Genomic DNA, 16,938 nt, shown 5'->3' with positions numbered 1-16,938 from the left:
CCAGTGAGGTTCTACAGAAGCCTGCCTTGTCTTTGCAGGACTCCTCTCTGTTTGCTAGAGGCAAGACCAGGACCGCGTCCCAACTGTCCACAGCGGGTGGAGTTGATGCACAAACGCGGGAGAAAACAAAATCATTCCAACAAATGAAAAGAGAATTAATCCATTGAGAATCAAAACGGCAGGAAAAAAAAAAAATCCCAAAACCAGTTGGGGAAATGGGAAAATTTTAAGTGTCTAATAAAGCAAAAGTCAAACAACTGCCGGAACACACGCTGACAAAAAATCGGTAATATGAAATAGAAAATGTCATGGTAAGCGGCCAGCTGAAAGTATGCTGACCGCTTACGGTTTTTGCTATGCTTGTCTTGATGGAGGGGCTTGTAATCCAACAGAATTTTGTGGCCTTTTCTCGAAGACCCCAGGGGCCACTGGGTATACCAGGCAAGAATACAACATATTTGTTTATTTTAGGTAAACTACTCTTTGGCTGCAGGATCGACACATGTCTCACACTGCACTGTGCTCCACACTGATATCCCACCTGGACTTCTTCAAATTCCTTCTGTCTGGTCTTCCAGACTTGACCCTCCAGCCTCTGCAGCTGATCCAGGACGTTGCGGCACGAGCTGTGTTTGACCTACCAACATGTCCCCATGCATCACCCCTCCTCATCTTTCTTCATTGGCTTCCTGTGGCTACCTGTATCAAGTTTAAGACAAGATGGTCAAAGAATCTGCACTGCAGTTCCTTCAGGGTCTGATCATTCCAGCAAGAACTCTGTGCTTCTTCACTTGAGTCACCAGTGCCACTTGCGAGAGGTCCGACATCAAAAGTTCGTAGGTTCTCACTTTTAGGTTCATTGTGGTGATAAAGAACTGTCCATCAGAGGTTAAGGGTTAAGGTTAGAGTAAGGGTTAGGTTAAGGGTAAGAGATAGGAGTTAGGGTTAGGTTTAGGGTTAGAGTTAGGGTTAGGGTTTGCATTTAGGGTTAGGTTAGGGGTTAGGGTTAGGGATTAGGGTTAGAGTTAGGGTTAGAGGTTAGGCTAAGGGTTTACATTTAGGGTTAGGGGTTAGGGTTGGGTTTGGAATAGGATTAGTGGTTAGGGTTAGGGTTTAGAGGTAGGGGTTAGGGTTAGAGGTTAGGCTAAGGGTTTACATTTAGGGTTAGGGTTGGGTTTGGAATAGGATTAGTGGTTAGGGTTAGGGATTAGGGTTAGAGGTTAGGCTAAGGGTTTACATTTAGGGTTAAGTTAGGGGTTAGGGTTGGGTTCAGAATAGGGTTAGGGTTAGTGGTTAGGGTTAGTTGGTATTAGAGCAGTAGGTTATGGTCTGTTGCTGGTCCACAGCAATGGAATTGCTAAACATCCTGCAGAACAAAATTTTTCTGATTAGGATTTTTTAAGATTTTTTGTACTCTTCAGGAACCCTAATAACACAGTACGATACAGTACAATTTGCCGGTGTAGGGTACCACGGTGCCACAGAGAAACGGGCCACAGGGAGAAGAAGTGGGCTTGAGGATGGGAAGGGCACTGTGACTCTACTCCTAGAGCCCAGACTGTCCCCAGGACCTCCATATAGCGGCACTCGCTTCCCTGTTTGCCGCTCTGTTTAGATACTTTGCTTTGTTCGTTGCCCCTGAATATCGCCCGTTTCCCACACTCTGCCCTGTTCTCAAAACCGGAGGCTGTTGAAAGCCTCGGAAACGCGGAGCCCCGGGAAGCTGCGGCAGAGCGCCGCCATGACGACGCGCCGCTCACCCGTCCATTTCGAGATCCGCTCACCTTCCCACCTTCCCACCTTCCTCTCCCCCAGCTGCAGCGGGCTGTGCGAAGCTCATATGCCCCCGCTGTGTTTTAAACAAAACAAGGCCACCTCCAAGGACTCCGGGAATCAATTTATTTCCCGCCGCAGCTGGCTGACCCCTACCTCACTGGAACACTGTGAACGTGATTGAACGGGACCGCTGTGTTGCCACGCCTGGGTTTTCCATTAGAGACTGTAATGAAAAATCACAGAGGGTGATGTCGTTCGAAAGACCGACGGCGCCGAATGTGTCCGATTTCAAAAGCGCACGTATTAGAGCGCTGTAAAATATTAGCCTTGCGCGTCTCCCTCGGTCGCAGTGTGTCCCCCCGGCAAGTGAGTCCCGCCGGTTCTTCTCCTTTTCTTTCTTGGCCGCAATTCTTCATGACCCCTCGACCTTTAGCTGCCAAAGGGCTCAGAGTCGCACAGGCCAACCGGCTCCTTCCCCGCAGAATTTTTTCGTTCCCGCGTCACTGCTGACATGGAGCTCACTGTAAGACTTCTGGAACAAACAAACCGAAGCGTAAACTTCTCCGTTTAAGAAGCCAAAACCACAAATCTGCTTCCCTGTTGGCCAGATGGTCCTAAAGCCCTGCGCCCATCAGACACCGGAGTGACGCAGCCAGATGTTGTGCTAAAGATGACGCTACGGACAGTGTCAAACCTGCAATGGGAACATTCATCTCAAATCCCATTACAGGTTCCGGAGACCAGCAGACAAGGGGACCTCTGCTTCCTGGGTGGCTGCCGTTTGACCCAGTCGGCCATGCGGAGCAAAGCGCCGCGGTATCCTGAATTTACAGTATATGCTGCATGTGTTTGTGGATGTGCGTCTCAGTCCATTTTGCGCGACGCCCCCTGGACTTTGGGACTCTGCTCAGACGCGTCGCCGTGGATCTGTTAGCGCTCTGAGCGGTTTGTCCTCTGCTCAGCTTGTAGGGTGTGTGTGTTCGTGCCGGAGGACACGTTCCCGCACTCTCGATGCACTCAGCTGCTTGGAATGCACGACTACGCCTGGGGGTGGGTGGTGTCGGGGGGTGACCGCCCCGTCTGCGTGTGTCCGCGGCACTGGGCTGCAGGGGGCCGGATTTGTTTCCCCATCCAGCAGGCCTCCGCATTTCATGCAGGTGCCACTTGGTGGCAGCGAAGAGCAGAGGACCGATTCGCCAGACAGCAAGAAGAAACGCATGATTTTGGGAGCTCTGCTGGAGAAGGAGCCCAGAGGGGACTGAGAGAGTGTTTGGCAGCTCCTGCGTGGACTCCAGCGCGTCACACACACCCATCCTGAAATCGCTCCCTGTTCTCATTCAAGCCCTGGCTGCACTTGGATGGGAACAAAGTACAGGCTGGTCAAGACCACAAGCTTCTCGACGCGCATCCTGACCATCGCTGACGTAAAAGGGGAGTGTGCTCTCAGGATTCCCAGACCGTCTCTCTGAGCGCAGCGCAGTGTGTGGAGTGTGTTCCACGCATGCCCAGGTTGTAGCGCTACGTCGATCGACCGTGCCGGACCACGGTGCAATCGGGAGTCGCCATCATTGTCTCCTACCTCCAGGAGACCAGTGGAAACAGGTGACAGGTTAAGTGCACCACTTGGATATCAGTACAACCCCCCCCATCACTTGTGTGTCCAGGTGCCTTTATTCACAGTTGGCGATGTTCTCCAAATCAAGGTACAACTCAGAGTAAACAGAAGTGCGAATCCACAAAGGATGAGAGATATGGGTGGACACGGTCGATGGAAGTGCAGTGAACTGGTGCAACACCACCGTTTAACCAGCGTACTTTACAGGACTAGCTGGGTGTAGAACTGCTAGAGAGTATTGTTTTAAACAGAAGTAGTGGAGTGCAGGTTTATGGAGCACAAAGGAGATCAGGAGAAAAGTGGGTCTGAAAGAGGTGTGTTTTGAGACCCTTCCGGAATGTCGAGAGGGATTCAGCAGCTCTGAGGGACAGGGGGAGATCTTTCCACTGCACTGAACGACAAAGAACCTTCGGGCTTTTGATTTTGGAGCTCCTGTGCGTGGGAGCCATAGGTAGAGCAGTGTTGCAGTGTGTCGAGGTGGGTGCGTCCCTTTGTTTGTACGTCATGTCTCTGTCCCGAGAGGGTTCGAGGAGACGGGGTGAGACCATGGTGACGGGTGGGGGAGCACACGTGGGACTGAACCGCCTCTGGGTCACATCCCCTGCACTCACACATCGTCTCCATGTCCCACCATCTCGCTCCGCGGTCTGGTTTCAGTTGCGCTCCCCCGCGTTTCCGGGAGACGACCCCTCCCGGCGATGCGTGAAAAGACGTCGAATTGTGCGGCCAAAAAGGCCCCAGTGAGTTATTCTTCGCAATCGGCCGAAATATGTAATACCTTCAAGATGTCGGGGTCGTGTCCACTGCTTATGACACACATGCGCGCACTCAGAAATCACGCTTTTTATTTCTCCGGCGCGGCACAATCAGATCCGACCGCCTTGGTGCGCAGACCTGACCTGCAGCTCGGAGGCCGAAAATAGACAACGGACCCAAAGGAAATCAAATGGACTTTATCTCGAGCGCATTAGACTGAGCGCCATTAACATTTGGAGGGGATTAAAACGGCAACAGCGGATGGAGATGGAGGTCATTTGGTGCAATCAGAGGTTGGCGAAGCGAGCGGTCATTTACTGCTGGCAGACCAGGGGGCTCAAAAGTGACCCTCGGGACCCGGTGGCCGAGGGCCTCGGGGACGAGCACCTGGTTTCGAGGTGCTGTGTGACCAGGTCTCTATTTTCCTTTGGAGGTCTTTCCAAATGCGCCACGTTTCGGAGAGGCGGGGCATGGGGTTCGGCTGCAGCCGGGGACCGAGGGGGCTCCGTGACCGCCCCTGAAGGAATGAAACGGTTAAGGGCCCGGGACTTGAAGCGGACGGATTGAAGACTGATGTTCTGCCCTTCTCTTTCACCGCCGAATTAGCGCTCGAACAAAGGGAACGGTCGGGTAACAGGTTACGCCTCTGCGCCCTCTGGGTCCCGCGAGCTCAGCGGAGATGCCCTGAGCGTGACCCTCTGCCAACCTGCTGACTGCAGGTCGATCGCAGCAGATGTCTGCTGTATTATTTATTGCGCTCGTTCCTTCTCCTCTCACTTGTGGATCTTATCTTGTGTACGAGTCGGTCCTCATCGCGTTGACCCGAAGCAACCCCAGCGCCAAATCCATATGTCACCGCAGCTCATCTGCCGAAAGAAACGGGCTCGTTGCCAGGGTTACCGTTTATTAAAACCCATCCATAACTCCGGGCTTGGGAGTGAAAATGACAAGGTGAGGTGGAAAGCTCCGGCTGATCAGGTTTGGGAGGAATGGGCTGCTGGATGAACACGGTGCCGCCCTGATGATAAGCGGTGGACTTTCTACAGAGGCACAATTGTGGGCGCAGCTCACATGGGCTACAGCGACACGTGCTGTGTCGTACCGCACGCAGCTCACTCCAGTGTTTCACCTTCGGTGCTGCGAAGCCGCCAGCTGTACATTTATGTTTCGCTCGAATCACCGTTAGGGACTGGATCTGTCCGAGTCGGGCAGCAAGTGGTGTGTTGAAGGTTCCCTGTTCCAAACCTGCTCCTGCTGCTGTACCCTCGGTCAAGCAACCCTGTTAGAATACCCTGCTGTACAAAATGCTGTATAAATCAGTGAAAAGCTGAGTTCCTGACATGGTATAATTCAGCTTTCACAGCTGCCAGATAAATAAATCATAATAGTAATAAATCACTGGTGTCTCACAATGCCTGGGTGGTGCGAGAAGATGTGGGTTTGATCCCAGCTCAGCCTGTGTGGAGTTTGCATGTTCTCCCTGTGTCTGTGTGGGTTTCCTTCGGGTGCTCTGGTTTCTTCCCACACTCCAAAGACATGCTGTTCAAGTTCACCCGCAGTGTGTGAGTGACAGAGAGAGAGTGTTCCACTGACGTATGGATGAGTGACCAGTGTATGTAGTGTATCTAGGAGTCTAAGTCACCATGGTGAATAAGATGTGTGGGCTGATAACACTACAAAGAGTTCATTGGGAGTCTCTTCGGAGAAAAGCGTCTGCTAAATAAATACATGTAAATGTAAATATAAATTCCTCAGTCAGTTGTTAGAATAAAAGGTAATTGTCTTGATGTTGAGATGCTTTGATGATACTTTGAAAGATGGCTTACTCATATTGAAAGCATGATAATAATAAACAGCACTCGTATAATTTAGGGTTTGTCGGACAAATTTTATTGTGATTTTAATCTACGGGATGTTAGACTTTGGGACAGAAACTGGATGCTGGTTTCCAGAAAACTTGACCTTGAGTGCAGGTTGTGGGGCGGCGCCCCCTGCTGGTACCTGAGGGACTTACAGACACTCACAGTGGCCTTTGCTCCCTGCTCTTCTTTTTTATTTAACATGGCAATATATTTTATTATATATGCAATATAATTTGTAATTTATCATTTATTTATTTAATATAGAGGTTATATAATTTATTTGATATAGAGGTATAATGGTTCAGATTTGTTTCTGGACCTTTGTGTCCTCTTGGTATACATTGCCATATTCAAAAAGTGAAAAGACATGCCTGTTTGGACTGCACCGGAACCTTCTGGCACCTTCATCCAAACGGGCGGCCAACTGGCAGGACTTTGTCTTCCGGGTGCTTCTCGAAGTGAAAGGCGAGTTAATGGTTGAAGAAGTGCATTTGTCAGCATTGGGTTGTAGGTTCAAGTCCTAACGTTCCCTTGGAAACGATCCTTAACCTGCCGTAGTTGGGCAGCTGGGGCTTCACACTGTTCTAAGGGAAAGTTGTGGGGTCAAAGTTGCTGCCGGTGATATGCGTAGTGGATTCTCCACAGCTGTGCCTCCTCCAGCCTTCGTGTGTCTTTCCTAAAATGTAGTTTTTCAAAAATAATGATGAAGCTATAAAAAATCAAAAATGAATTGTAATAAAGAATAAAATAATAATTAAAAATAATATAATAAAAGTACTCTGCAATGGACTGGCGTTCCGCCCAGAGTTTCCCTCCCTCAGCCTTGTTCCAGTGCTTCGGGGATAGGCTCCGGATCACCGCGACCCGATGATGGACCGCTGTCCAGAAACCCCCTCCCCCCCGGTGAACATTGCACCCGCTGGACGGGAATTTATAATGGCTGAAAAGCAGCAGGCATGACGACCAAAGACGTGTATCGAATTTCTTGTGTTAGTGATGCTCAGGGCAGTAGGTGGCATAGTGGTTCGAGCCCCCTCGCCCCCCCCAAAGCTCATTGATCACAGGTTCAAATGTCCCTGTCCTGTTGTCGTACCATGCTCTCAGTAGTTCCCACGGAAGTTGGGTGGTTAGTGCTGCTGCCTTTAGACCCAAAGGTTGCAGGTTTAAATCTCACCTCCAGCTGTAGTACCCTTGAGCAATGTACTTACCCTGAATTACTCCAGTAAAACTACCCAGCTGTATATGTGGGTAAATAATTGTAAACTTACCCAGCTGTGTAAACCATAGGTCTCTGTGGACCATTTAGACACGAGGATGTGTTTCCTTGGTTGACGGTGGAACCCGTTTTGCTGGAAATCCTGCTGTCCTGCATCTAGATCCTTCCCTTGTAGCTGCCTCTGCCCACCCCCACCCCCACCCCACCAACCAGCACAACATAAATAATAACACTCTAAGAGGAACGGACCAACTCCCGAGCATCTGTGTGTGTGTGTGTGTGTGTGTGTCTCAGATCGCAGCCCAACCTGTGAGGAGTAAGAGCCGATGCCCACGACCGACTCCCGCTGGACAAACGGTCGGGCCCCAGCGGGGAGGAGCCGCCCCGGCCGGACAGGAAGCCCACGATCCCTACCAGGCTGCTTGCGCTGCCCGCAGGAAGGAGCCGCCTGACGTGTGGAAGGATGTGACAGCTGCAAGTTGCCCTTTATGGTCGGACCTTGGAGTTCCACCCCGAGCGGCGACCGCACGTGATCGCGGCAGCGGAGTCGGATAAAGGGGGTGGGCGGAACCGTGAGCGGTAGCAGATGTGCCGGAGGAGCAGCTGAGCCTCTCGTGCTTCGGACCAGGGTGCGACCCGCTAGTTCGTGCGCCATGTTGCGGTTGCGGTCCTGTTGGGTCCTCTTGTCCGCTCTCACACTGGGAGGTAAGGCCTTAGCGAGTCACGCAGCCACAGCAAGCGTCTCACGTTTCGCTTCGCCTCGCGGTGCGGGTCAGGGCTCGGGGTGGGGGGCGGGCAGGGTGTATCCACCCGGTGAATTTCGACCTTTGTGCGATGCATAAACCGAACACACGCTTTCTGTGCAACATGAACTCTCCGGGCGACGCGAGGCGGGGTCTAGGGGGAAAAGCACAGTTCTGGTCGACGCGGATCGATCGGTCCAATCGATTGGAACGCACCTCCCCGGTCCCCCCCGCCACACGGTCTCGGACTCACAGAACCGTGACCGCGGTCACTGGGACGAGCCACCTTTGACCCTCAGATTAACCCTTCCTCCATGCGAAAGGCAGGATTGAGTCCCTTTCCACTGTGTTTTCTTCCCATGATGCCTCGGCAGGGAGCTGGAGAGGGGTCCTCTGCGCAGCCAATGGGGGGAGCGACCGAAACTGCACCAGCAACCCACCGGTAGGAGCACTGCAGCATACAATGGGGGGGGGTTCATGGACACTTTCACAGCTCGCACCCTGAGCCGCTTGTCATCGTGTGTCGCAGTACCTCCCTCCGACGGTCGTCAACAGCACCCGGCAGCTGCAGGGCCTCCGGCTCGAAATGAGCGCGCTCAAAATCCACGCCTACATCATCCCAGGGACCGACGCCCACCTGGTAAGCCCCGCCCCTTTCTCTCATCCCACGTTCGCTCTTAAATGGCGTCGCCTTGATGTCTCCCCTGTGTGTCTGTCCCCTCTCCCCACCGCCACTCCCCCCACGCCGTCCCACAGAGCGAATACATCGCCCCTCGCGACGCACGGAGGGCCTGGATGACGGGCTTCACGGGCTCCGCCGGTACGTCTCTCGGCACCCCGGTCCAACCCCCCGCTGAGAGATCCACGGGGCCCCTGTGCTTTGTCCACCACTTGGCTGGTCTCCCCTTGCTAAGATATGAGATTGTTCTAGAAGGGTCTTCTCACACTCCTTGGGCTCCATCACATGTCCTCGCTGTCCTGGTTCGCTTCCTTCACGTGCCACACACTCGCTACAGAGGGCTTCGCGCTGAAGGTGTGTCCTCTGTCCAGGCACGGCGGTGGTGACGCAGACGCGCGCCGTGCTGTGGACGGACAGCCGGTACTGGGTCCAGGCCGAGCGCCAGATGGACTGCAACTGGGAGCTGGAGAGAGACTGTAAGGAGACCCCGGCAGAGCGAGGTATTTCGGCGGAGGGAACTTCGCCGGAGCCGTCAGCGCTGACCTGCGTTTTCCCTTTCCAGCCTCGGTAATGAGCATTGCTCAGTGGCTCATCCAGGAGGTTCCTCCAGGCCAGCAGATCGGCTTCGACCCGTTCCTCTTCTCCATTGGTGAGCGGATCCCTACCCTGATCTACGCTGTTTTTATTCATATTTCATAATCCAGTACACTTTACAGAGTTTTAAAACGTACCCGGCGCTGTAGTTTGCGTCCGACCCAAGGGCACAACGGCACAATCGCTGCAGGGCGCCGAACCCGTGACCCTCTGGTCAGCAGTCCAGGTCCTTCGCCCGGAGCGAAACGCCGCGACTGCGACCGATCGCTCCGCTTGTCTTATGGACGTTCGCTCACCAAAACCCTCCGTTCCCTCCAGACACTTTCCGGGCCTTTCACGACCATCTGGCTCCTGCCAACCGCGTCCTGAAGTCCATCGCTGACAACCTGGTGGACAAGCTGTGGGAGGGGCGTCCGGAGATCCCACCCGACAACCTCACGCGCCTTCAGGACACCTTCGTGGGTGCGTGCCGCTAATCCCTGTCCCTGACCTACGGCCAGATAGTAAAGACCTCGAAACAATGCGAGAACGTCGTGGAGGAATAATAGTCGCTGCCATTAAAAGTTACTTTATGACCCGCTATACAGATCCGGGGGGGGCGCCAGGTTCCGCGTTTCCATCGCGAGCTCCTCTTCCCGCGTCTGGGCACCGTGTAGATAGAGGAGCCATAAAGCCGGTCCTGGCGGCGTCAGAGAGGTTCCTCGCTGATGCGTTTGCTCTTCCGCTGTGCGTTCCAGAGAGAAGCTGGCAGCAGAAGGTGGACGAGATCCGAGAGCGGATGATGGAGAACCCCTACGAGCCCACGGCCGTCCTGCTGTCTGCCCTGGACGAGACGGCCTGTAAGGGTTCCGTCGCGTTGCTCGCGTGCTCCCCTTGACGGCGCCCGCTCCGCCCCTCTCGCGTTTCTCCAGGCGCGCTCGCCGAGCCAACCGATCGACAGGAAGTTCGCACCCGCGCACGCCTGCCGCGCGCGTCCGGGCCCCGCACCTGGAGCTCCAACACGTCACACGCTGTTCCGCCAGCTGGCGAATTCCGAAGCGTGTGGATTGCAGCGAACGAAGATCGGCAGAGCGCTATCGCGGGTGTCGGTATTTCTTGCATCGCGTCGCCGAGCCGACCCCGGGCCCGATTCTGAGCCGAGCTGCCTCGGCGACTGGTTCCGACCGCTTTTCTCGGTAGCGTTTGAGCTGTACGTTGAGCCGTGTGTTGCATTTCAGGGCTGTTCAACCTCCGCGGCAATGACATCCCCTACAACCCCTTCTTTTACTCCTACACCCTGCTCACCCTCGACAATATCTGGTAAGTACAATAGTGCAAACCCCCCCCCCCCCCCCCAAAGGAACGTTACGAGGCTCCGGCCCGTGACCTTCTCTCGCCCCTCCCCCTCGTTTCCGTCTCGTCCTCAGGCTGTTCGTACACAACCGCCGAGTCCCGGAGGAGCTCAGGGAATACCTCAACGCGTCATCGCCCTGCCAGGGACCCCACTGCGTCCAGCTGCCCGGGTACGAGAGCGTCCGCCAGCACCTGCAGAGCTACGTGGCGCAGCCCGATGTGAGGGTGTGGATCGGCACGGAGTATACCACCCAGGCGCTCTTCGAGATCATCGCTCCCGAGGTGAACCTGGCACCGGCGACATAGAGCTGGAAAAGAGCACAGAAACCGTGCAGACGGGAAGAGACACGGGCCTGCTTGCCGAACTGGTGTAAAGAGCCGGGATGGTGGGGAAAGGGTGAATCGGGGCTGGTCGCTTCTCTTCTGCCGTGACACGGCTTTTAATAGGATGTAACGCGATGGATAAATAGCAGAACGTGATTTATGCAGCCGGTGGTACGGTGGTGCGGCGATGCGGCGAGTTTGGCCTGTGCCTGCTCTCTGGTGGGTCTGGGGTTCGAGTCCCACTTGGGGTGCCTTGTGATGGACTGGTGTCCTGTCCTGGGTGTGTCCCTTGTGCCTTGTGTGGCTGGGTTAGGCTCTGGTTCAATGCAACCCTGCTTGGGACTGGCACTTTCAGTCTGCGTGTGTGATTTATACAGCTGACTCTCCAGTGAATCACATGACTCCATTGCAGAACCCCTTCGCCGTGCTTTCATACGTTTCGCATTTCTTTTCAATCCACCGTCTCACCGCCATACAGTCAGAGCAAGGCGATACGAGCACGAAAAGGGTTTCGGCGCTCCAAGCGATCTTGGAGGTCGTTAAAAAAAAGCCTAGAAGGCGGATGATATAAATCGTTTGGAACGGAAAAAAGGTCACAAGGTGAATATTCTTTATTGGCTTCTGCTTCGTCGTTTATTTGCAATGTTGCGTTTGGCAAGTTTTCCACTAACTTCTCATTTAATTTAGGCCGTGCTACGAGTCTTCAGCAGGCGATGATGACTCTATCAGTTGCGCTCTGGCCCGACCCCGTCGTCCCGAGTGAAAGTGTCGCTTGTATTATGCCCTTTCGGGACTTGAACCGGTCGAGTGGCCTTCGCATCCCAAGTACGAAGCCATAACTGTTACGCCACCTGCTGTCCGGATAAAGTGAATCTCTGCCGCAGTTCACGAGTCGCCTCCTCCTTCAACCTTTAAGCGACTCACGTCGTTCACTTGGGAACCATTTACCGTGTTTGCTCTGTTCCCGGATGCCAGAAGGGCTCCTACCTAATGTGGCGCCATCTCTTCCTCTTGAGCTCACCCTCCCACCTCTCCCTGTTCTCCCTCTCCTCCTTCCCCAGGAGAAGCTGCTGACCAGTGACTACTCCCCGGTGCTCATCGCCAAAGCGGTGAAGGACGAGACGGAGCGGCACGTGCTGAGACGGGCTCATGTAAGGAGGGGCGCCGACACGTCATCCCCGCCGACGCCGGTGCCGCCGCGGTCGCCGCATTTCCAGGCACGGCGTAAGCACATGCTTTACAGCCCTGCTTTATGGAGCCGCGGATATTTCTTCTCGTAAATCCATAAAGGCGCCCGAAGACGCCAGGCGGTTCCGCCGGCTGCAAAGAGGGCCGTCCGGTCGGCTCCCGTGACGATGCGCGAGCTTTGCATCGACGTCGCGTTGTTTACACACGGGCGGTGGACCGGGTACGAGAAGGATCGAGGTTTCCCGCGCACGTCCCCACTAAGTCCTCGTCGCCCTGTGGTTCGGTGCCCATTTCCGGAGAGAGAGAGATGAGATGCTGATAAGTGCGTGCGCGCGTGTGTGTGCTCTGCAGGTAAGGGATGCGGTCGCGGTCATCCAGCTTCTCTACTGGCTGGAGAAGAACGTCCCCGGAGGCCAGGAGACGGAACTGACCGCCGCTCGCTTTGTGGAAAACTGCCGCAGGTCGGGGACCGGCTCGCTTGCGCGGGCGCGGCCGAAACACGCGCCCCGACACGAGCGCACGCGGCGACGAGCTCCCTGTCCCTCACCTGTCCTATTTGTCTATCGCTCTCGCCGCCCCCCCTCCGACACAGCAACCAGGCGTTGAACAAGGGCAGCAGTTTTGAAACCATCTCGGCCAGCGGACCCAACGCGGCGCTGGCCCACTACAGGTAGCGCCCGCCGCCGCGTCGGCCGCCTCGCGCCCGCTCGCCCGCGCCAGCGGCCCCGCGCCCAGCTCTCCGTCGTCTTGCGTTTCAGCCCCACCGACGAGACGTGCCGGAAGCTGCGAGTGGAGGAGATGTACCTGATCGACTCGGGGGGACAGTACCTGTGAGTGAAGTACGGAGCTGTCGAGCGCAGCCGGATCCCGGCAGGGAGACGAGCAGCTCCGTCGCAAAGCTGCGCTTCTTCCTAATTCCTTTAGCGCGGAAGCAGCTCTCTGCTCCCCGCTTTGCCGCGGCTCCTCCTTTCAGTGTGTTTTCCCCCCTTAGCGACGGCACGACCGACATCACCCGCACCCTTCACTGGGGGACTCCCACCGACTTTCAAAAGGTAAGGCTCGGCCTGCCGGAGCACGGCATCGAGGGTAAGAAGCGCGCGTCGTCTCGCGTGACGCGTCCCCCCATGTGCACCTCCAGGAGGCCTACACACGCGTGTTGATGGGGAATATCGAGATCTCCAGAACCGTCTTCCCCGCGGGGACGAGAGGTGCGTGTGTCATCGCGCCGAAGGACCCTCTCTAAACGCTCGTAGAGACGGCGCCGTCTGGGTCGCTATAGCAACGCCCTCGCGGCTTCTCCACAAGGTGGCCCTCTTCTCTCACATGCGCGCCTCTCTTTCTAGGTATCAACATAGAGATGCTGGGCCGCAGGGCGCTGTGGGAGGTCGGCCTGAACTACGGACACGGAACGGGACACGGCGTGGGGAACTATTTCGGGGTCCATGAATGTAAGGCCGCGCTTCGCGTTGCCGGGCTGGCTCTGAGCCAAAAGTGCGTGTGGGCCGGAGCTCGTGGTTTCCTTCCCCGCGTAGTTCTACGTAACGCCACCTGTGCCGTGAGGTGTCACCCACGCCAAGGCTGTCGCTCCGATCCGTGTGTGAAAAACCGAGAGCGACCCATCATCCTCCCTCTAATCCCCCCTCCCCCCCCCCACTCCTCCCCAGGGCCCGTGGGTTTCCAGTCCAACAACATCCCGTTTCAGGAGGGCATGTTCACCTCCATCGGTAAGACCCCGGCTGCAGGAGGGAGGACGGCTCTGTTTCGCGTGGCCCCGTTAATCGCGCCGTCGCCATACATACAGCTTACCTAAGGAAATCTAAAGCGGCTCCGACACGTCCACGTGTACATTTCTCCAGCCGTTCGAATGATTAATTCCTTGCTTAGCGGACATTTTTCATCCGGTGTGACTTTATTTAACCGATTTACACAGCTGGGTATTTTTAGCACGTCAGTTCAAGGCAATACCTCGCTCAAGGGTACTGCGGTGGTATCGAGGGACGGGTCTCGTCCGGCCGCGCAACCCCGGGGGGGGCTTTTCGGTGCGCGGCCCGTCTTTAGCGACAAACCGGCATGGCCGTGCCCCCCACATTACTCTTCATCCCATCTCGCTAAACATGGATGTATTGTGGTGAAATCCCTTTCAGAGCCTGGATATTACAAGGAGAACGACTTTGGAATAAGGATCGAAGACGTCGCTGTTGTTGTACCTGCGAAAACAAAGGTACCGCGCACCGTCGGTCGCCCGTTTGGCAGCAAATCGATGTAAACGAGTCGTATCGACATGTAAAGGTCCACCTGAGAGACGAGTCAGCTGCGGAGATTTGTGGCAAAGTGTTAAAGACGAGGTTCCTGTGGGAGGCTCCTGCAGTGAGAAGCCCTGTGACCTTCGACCCAATGTCACCCGCATGACCTCCACAAACCCGTCGTTGGTGAGGGGTCCAGGTGCGTTGGGTCCCGCTGCAGCTCGTGTGTCTCTCCTTTGCAGCACGGTCACGGTTACCTGACCTTTGACACGGTGTCGCTGGTGCCTTACGACCGGAAGCTGATCGACACGTCCCTTCTGAGCCCAGAGCAGGTAAGGGCAACACCTGCTCGCACCGACAGGCTTTTACGCCGGATCGGTGTTGGCACTTTGTTGAGGTAGCGGGTGACGGACCGCTTAGAGCTGCTGACCTTTGGGTTCGGCGGTCACGGGTTCGAATCTCACCTCCTGCTGTACTACCCTGGAGGAAGATAATTAGCTTAACACGTATCAATGGTAAATCACCGTAAGGGGATTTAGAGGGAAGTGTTGGCGAAACGAACGAGTGTAAGCGGATCGTGCCGGAGAGAGAGAGAGCTCTCCATCAATCGGAGCCGTATCCCCCCACCCGCAGCTCCGGTGGCTGGACTCGTACTACCTGAAGATCCGCACGACGCTGGGACCCGTGCTGAAGGAGCAGAACCTCAGCGAGGAATTTGATTGGCTGATGACGAACACGGAGCCCTTCCTGTCCGCTGCCGCAGACGCCAGCCCCGGCCCCAGCCCCTCAGCGCTGGTGGTGATGACTGGAGTGCTGCTCCTGGTGTTCTAAACCCAACTGGGCCTCAACACCATTCGGATACACACACACACAAGGCTGCGGAGTGGCTCGCTCCACTCTTTTCAGGGACTCTTTATATGAAAGCTTCTTGTTAATGTAGAACGTGAGGGCTTTGCTGAATTGGGTTTTCGTCTCGCTTGTGACCGTTGTGTTTGTGCGACAAAAATGTCACCGCTTCCCAAAGTCAGAGAAATACCGTCTTTAACTTTTAGCGTCTCGAGCTCTTTCCCAAATTTCTGTCTGCACGTGACTCCGTTTCTTCGTGATTATTAAAGGTGAACAGCAGTTATGTCGACATGTAAGCACTGTACAGTGTTTTACGCTGACAATTTGCATCATGCGTGAGCCTAAATAAAATTGATCCATAACGTTGTTGGCCCCAGTGGAATGATCTTCATGAAGGGACAGCTGGTGGTGGTTAGAGCTGTTGCTTTTGGACCCAAAAGGCGCAGGTTCGAACCCCGCCTCCGGCTATAGCACCCCCGCGCGAGGTCCGTCCGTCCGAACCGCCCGCCCCATACGGGGCACGGGGAACCGGGGCATAACCCGGCAACTCAAGGCCTAAGGCCGGAGGGGGAGGGGACGCACGCAGGACGGGACGCCACTCCATCGCAAGGCACCCCAAGCGGGACTCGAACCCCAGACCCACCCTGAGCAAGGTACTTACCCTAAAATTGCTCCAGTAACATTAACCAGCTCTACAAATGGGTAAATAATTAAAAGTACGCCAACATTGTAAGTCGCTTTGGAGAAAAGCATCTGCTAAATGAATAAATGCAAAGAGAAGCAGGCAGAAGTTGTGGGTGAACCAGCAGTGAGTTAACACCCCCCAGAGTGGGGCATGGGGGGAAACAGCTGGAAACGAATGATAAAACCTGTAACCGATCAGTGTTGTCAAGCACAAGGTCACGTGTGCCTCCTGCGCTGCGGTTAAGGGTGATCCTGGCAGGAAATAAACAGAGCGTTCTCTGTCTGCAGCTCTCCGCCCTGCAGTGAAAGACCACACTGGGTCCCTGGTACCATGGTACACAGCAGAGTGTGCCGTTTCCCACCCATCCCCACCCATCCCCACCCAGCCCCACACCCCCGCCAACACCGTTGGATGGCGCCTTTGAGGTCTGCCTTTACCGCACGTGAAGCGCTTCCGCCGGCAGAGCGCTTGTTGCCAGGCAACCCTTGTGCCGGCGCGAGAGGAAGGTGCACGGGCGCAGTTTTCCGGTGCGCCCGCGGCTCTGCGGGCTTTCTTCGGTCCTTGTTTCAGAACAAAGGCATCGGTCCAAAACGCGTCTCCGCGAGACACACGTGAGCGGAACGCACTTGGCCCTGAGCCCTCCTGCGAAACGGCGCTCGGTGGTTCTCTGCAGCCTGGCCGTAGCGAGGCCCACGGCCGCGCCGCATCGAAACGCTCTGGTTGCCGGCGTTCAGCAGGGAGGCCTGGACGCGGTCCAGCTCACGGGGCTTTTCTGTGGAAATCATGAACCGAAAGGAGAACCTGGAGAGAGCACATGTCGAAATAAAACGAAAGGAAAAAGGAAAAGGTGAGACAGTAGCGCTGCGGCCCCCGGTGGGAATCCTCTCTCGTTCCCGGTGCCACGCCCCACTACCCCGATGGCTTGGTTTTGTACAGCTGGACTCGGCCGGTGAAATAGCCTTTCCTCCTCACCAGCGGCTCACCTATAGTCATTCGCATTTTTATTTACCTGATAGTTTTCCGCACAGCCGCTTAAAACACTTTACCTCTTTTCTCCCTCCGGGTAGTTTTTCATGTAC

At 55.4% G+C, this 16,938-nt stretch overlaps 1 protein-coding gene across 1 annotated transcript; it reads left to right on the top strand.

Moving 5' to 3' along the window:
* The first annotated feature begins 3,225 nt into the window (after positions 1-3,225).
* Positions 3,226-15,678, top strand: xpnpep2 (X-prolyl aminopeptidase (aminopeptidase P) 2, membrane-bound). The gene is made up of 22 exons (XM_029257683.1): positions 3,226-3,378; positions 7,520-7,930; positions 8,343-8,410; positions 8,498-8,608; positions 8,725-8,788; positions 9,019-9,123; positions 9,210-9,296; positions 9,560-9,703; positions 9,979-10,080; positions 10,459-10,540; positions 10,648-10,855; positions 11,959-12,048; positions 12,437-12,546; positions 12,678-12,755; positions 12,844-12,915; positions 13,077-13,137; positions 13,224-13,293; positions 13,429-13,533; positions 13,750-13,809; positions 14,230-14,306; positions 14,571-14,660; positions 14,962-15,678. Exons 2-22 carry the CDS (start codon positions 7,879-7,881, stop codon positions 15,157-15,159), a joined length of 2,034 nt encoding a protein of 677 aa, XP_029113516.1. The 5' UTR covers positions 3,226-3,378; positions 7,520-7,878; the 3' UTR covers positions 15,160-15,678.
* The last annotated feature ends 1,260 nt before the right edge of the window (positions 15,679-16,938 follow it).

This window comes from Scleropages formosus, chromosome 13 (genome assembly GCF_900964775.1).
Source record: "Scleropages formosus chromosome 13, fSclFor1.1, whole genome shotgun sequence".
Taxonomy (NCBI): domain Eukaryota; kingdom Metazoa; phylum Chordata; class Actinopteri; order Osteoglossiformes; family Osteoglossidae; genus Scleropages; species Scleropages formosus.
This window is presented reverse-complemented; position numbering and strand designations above follow the sequence as displayed.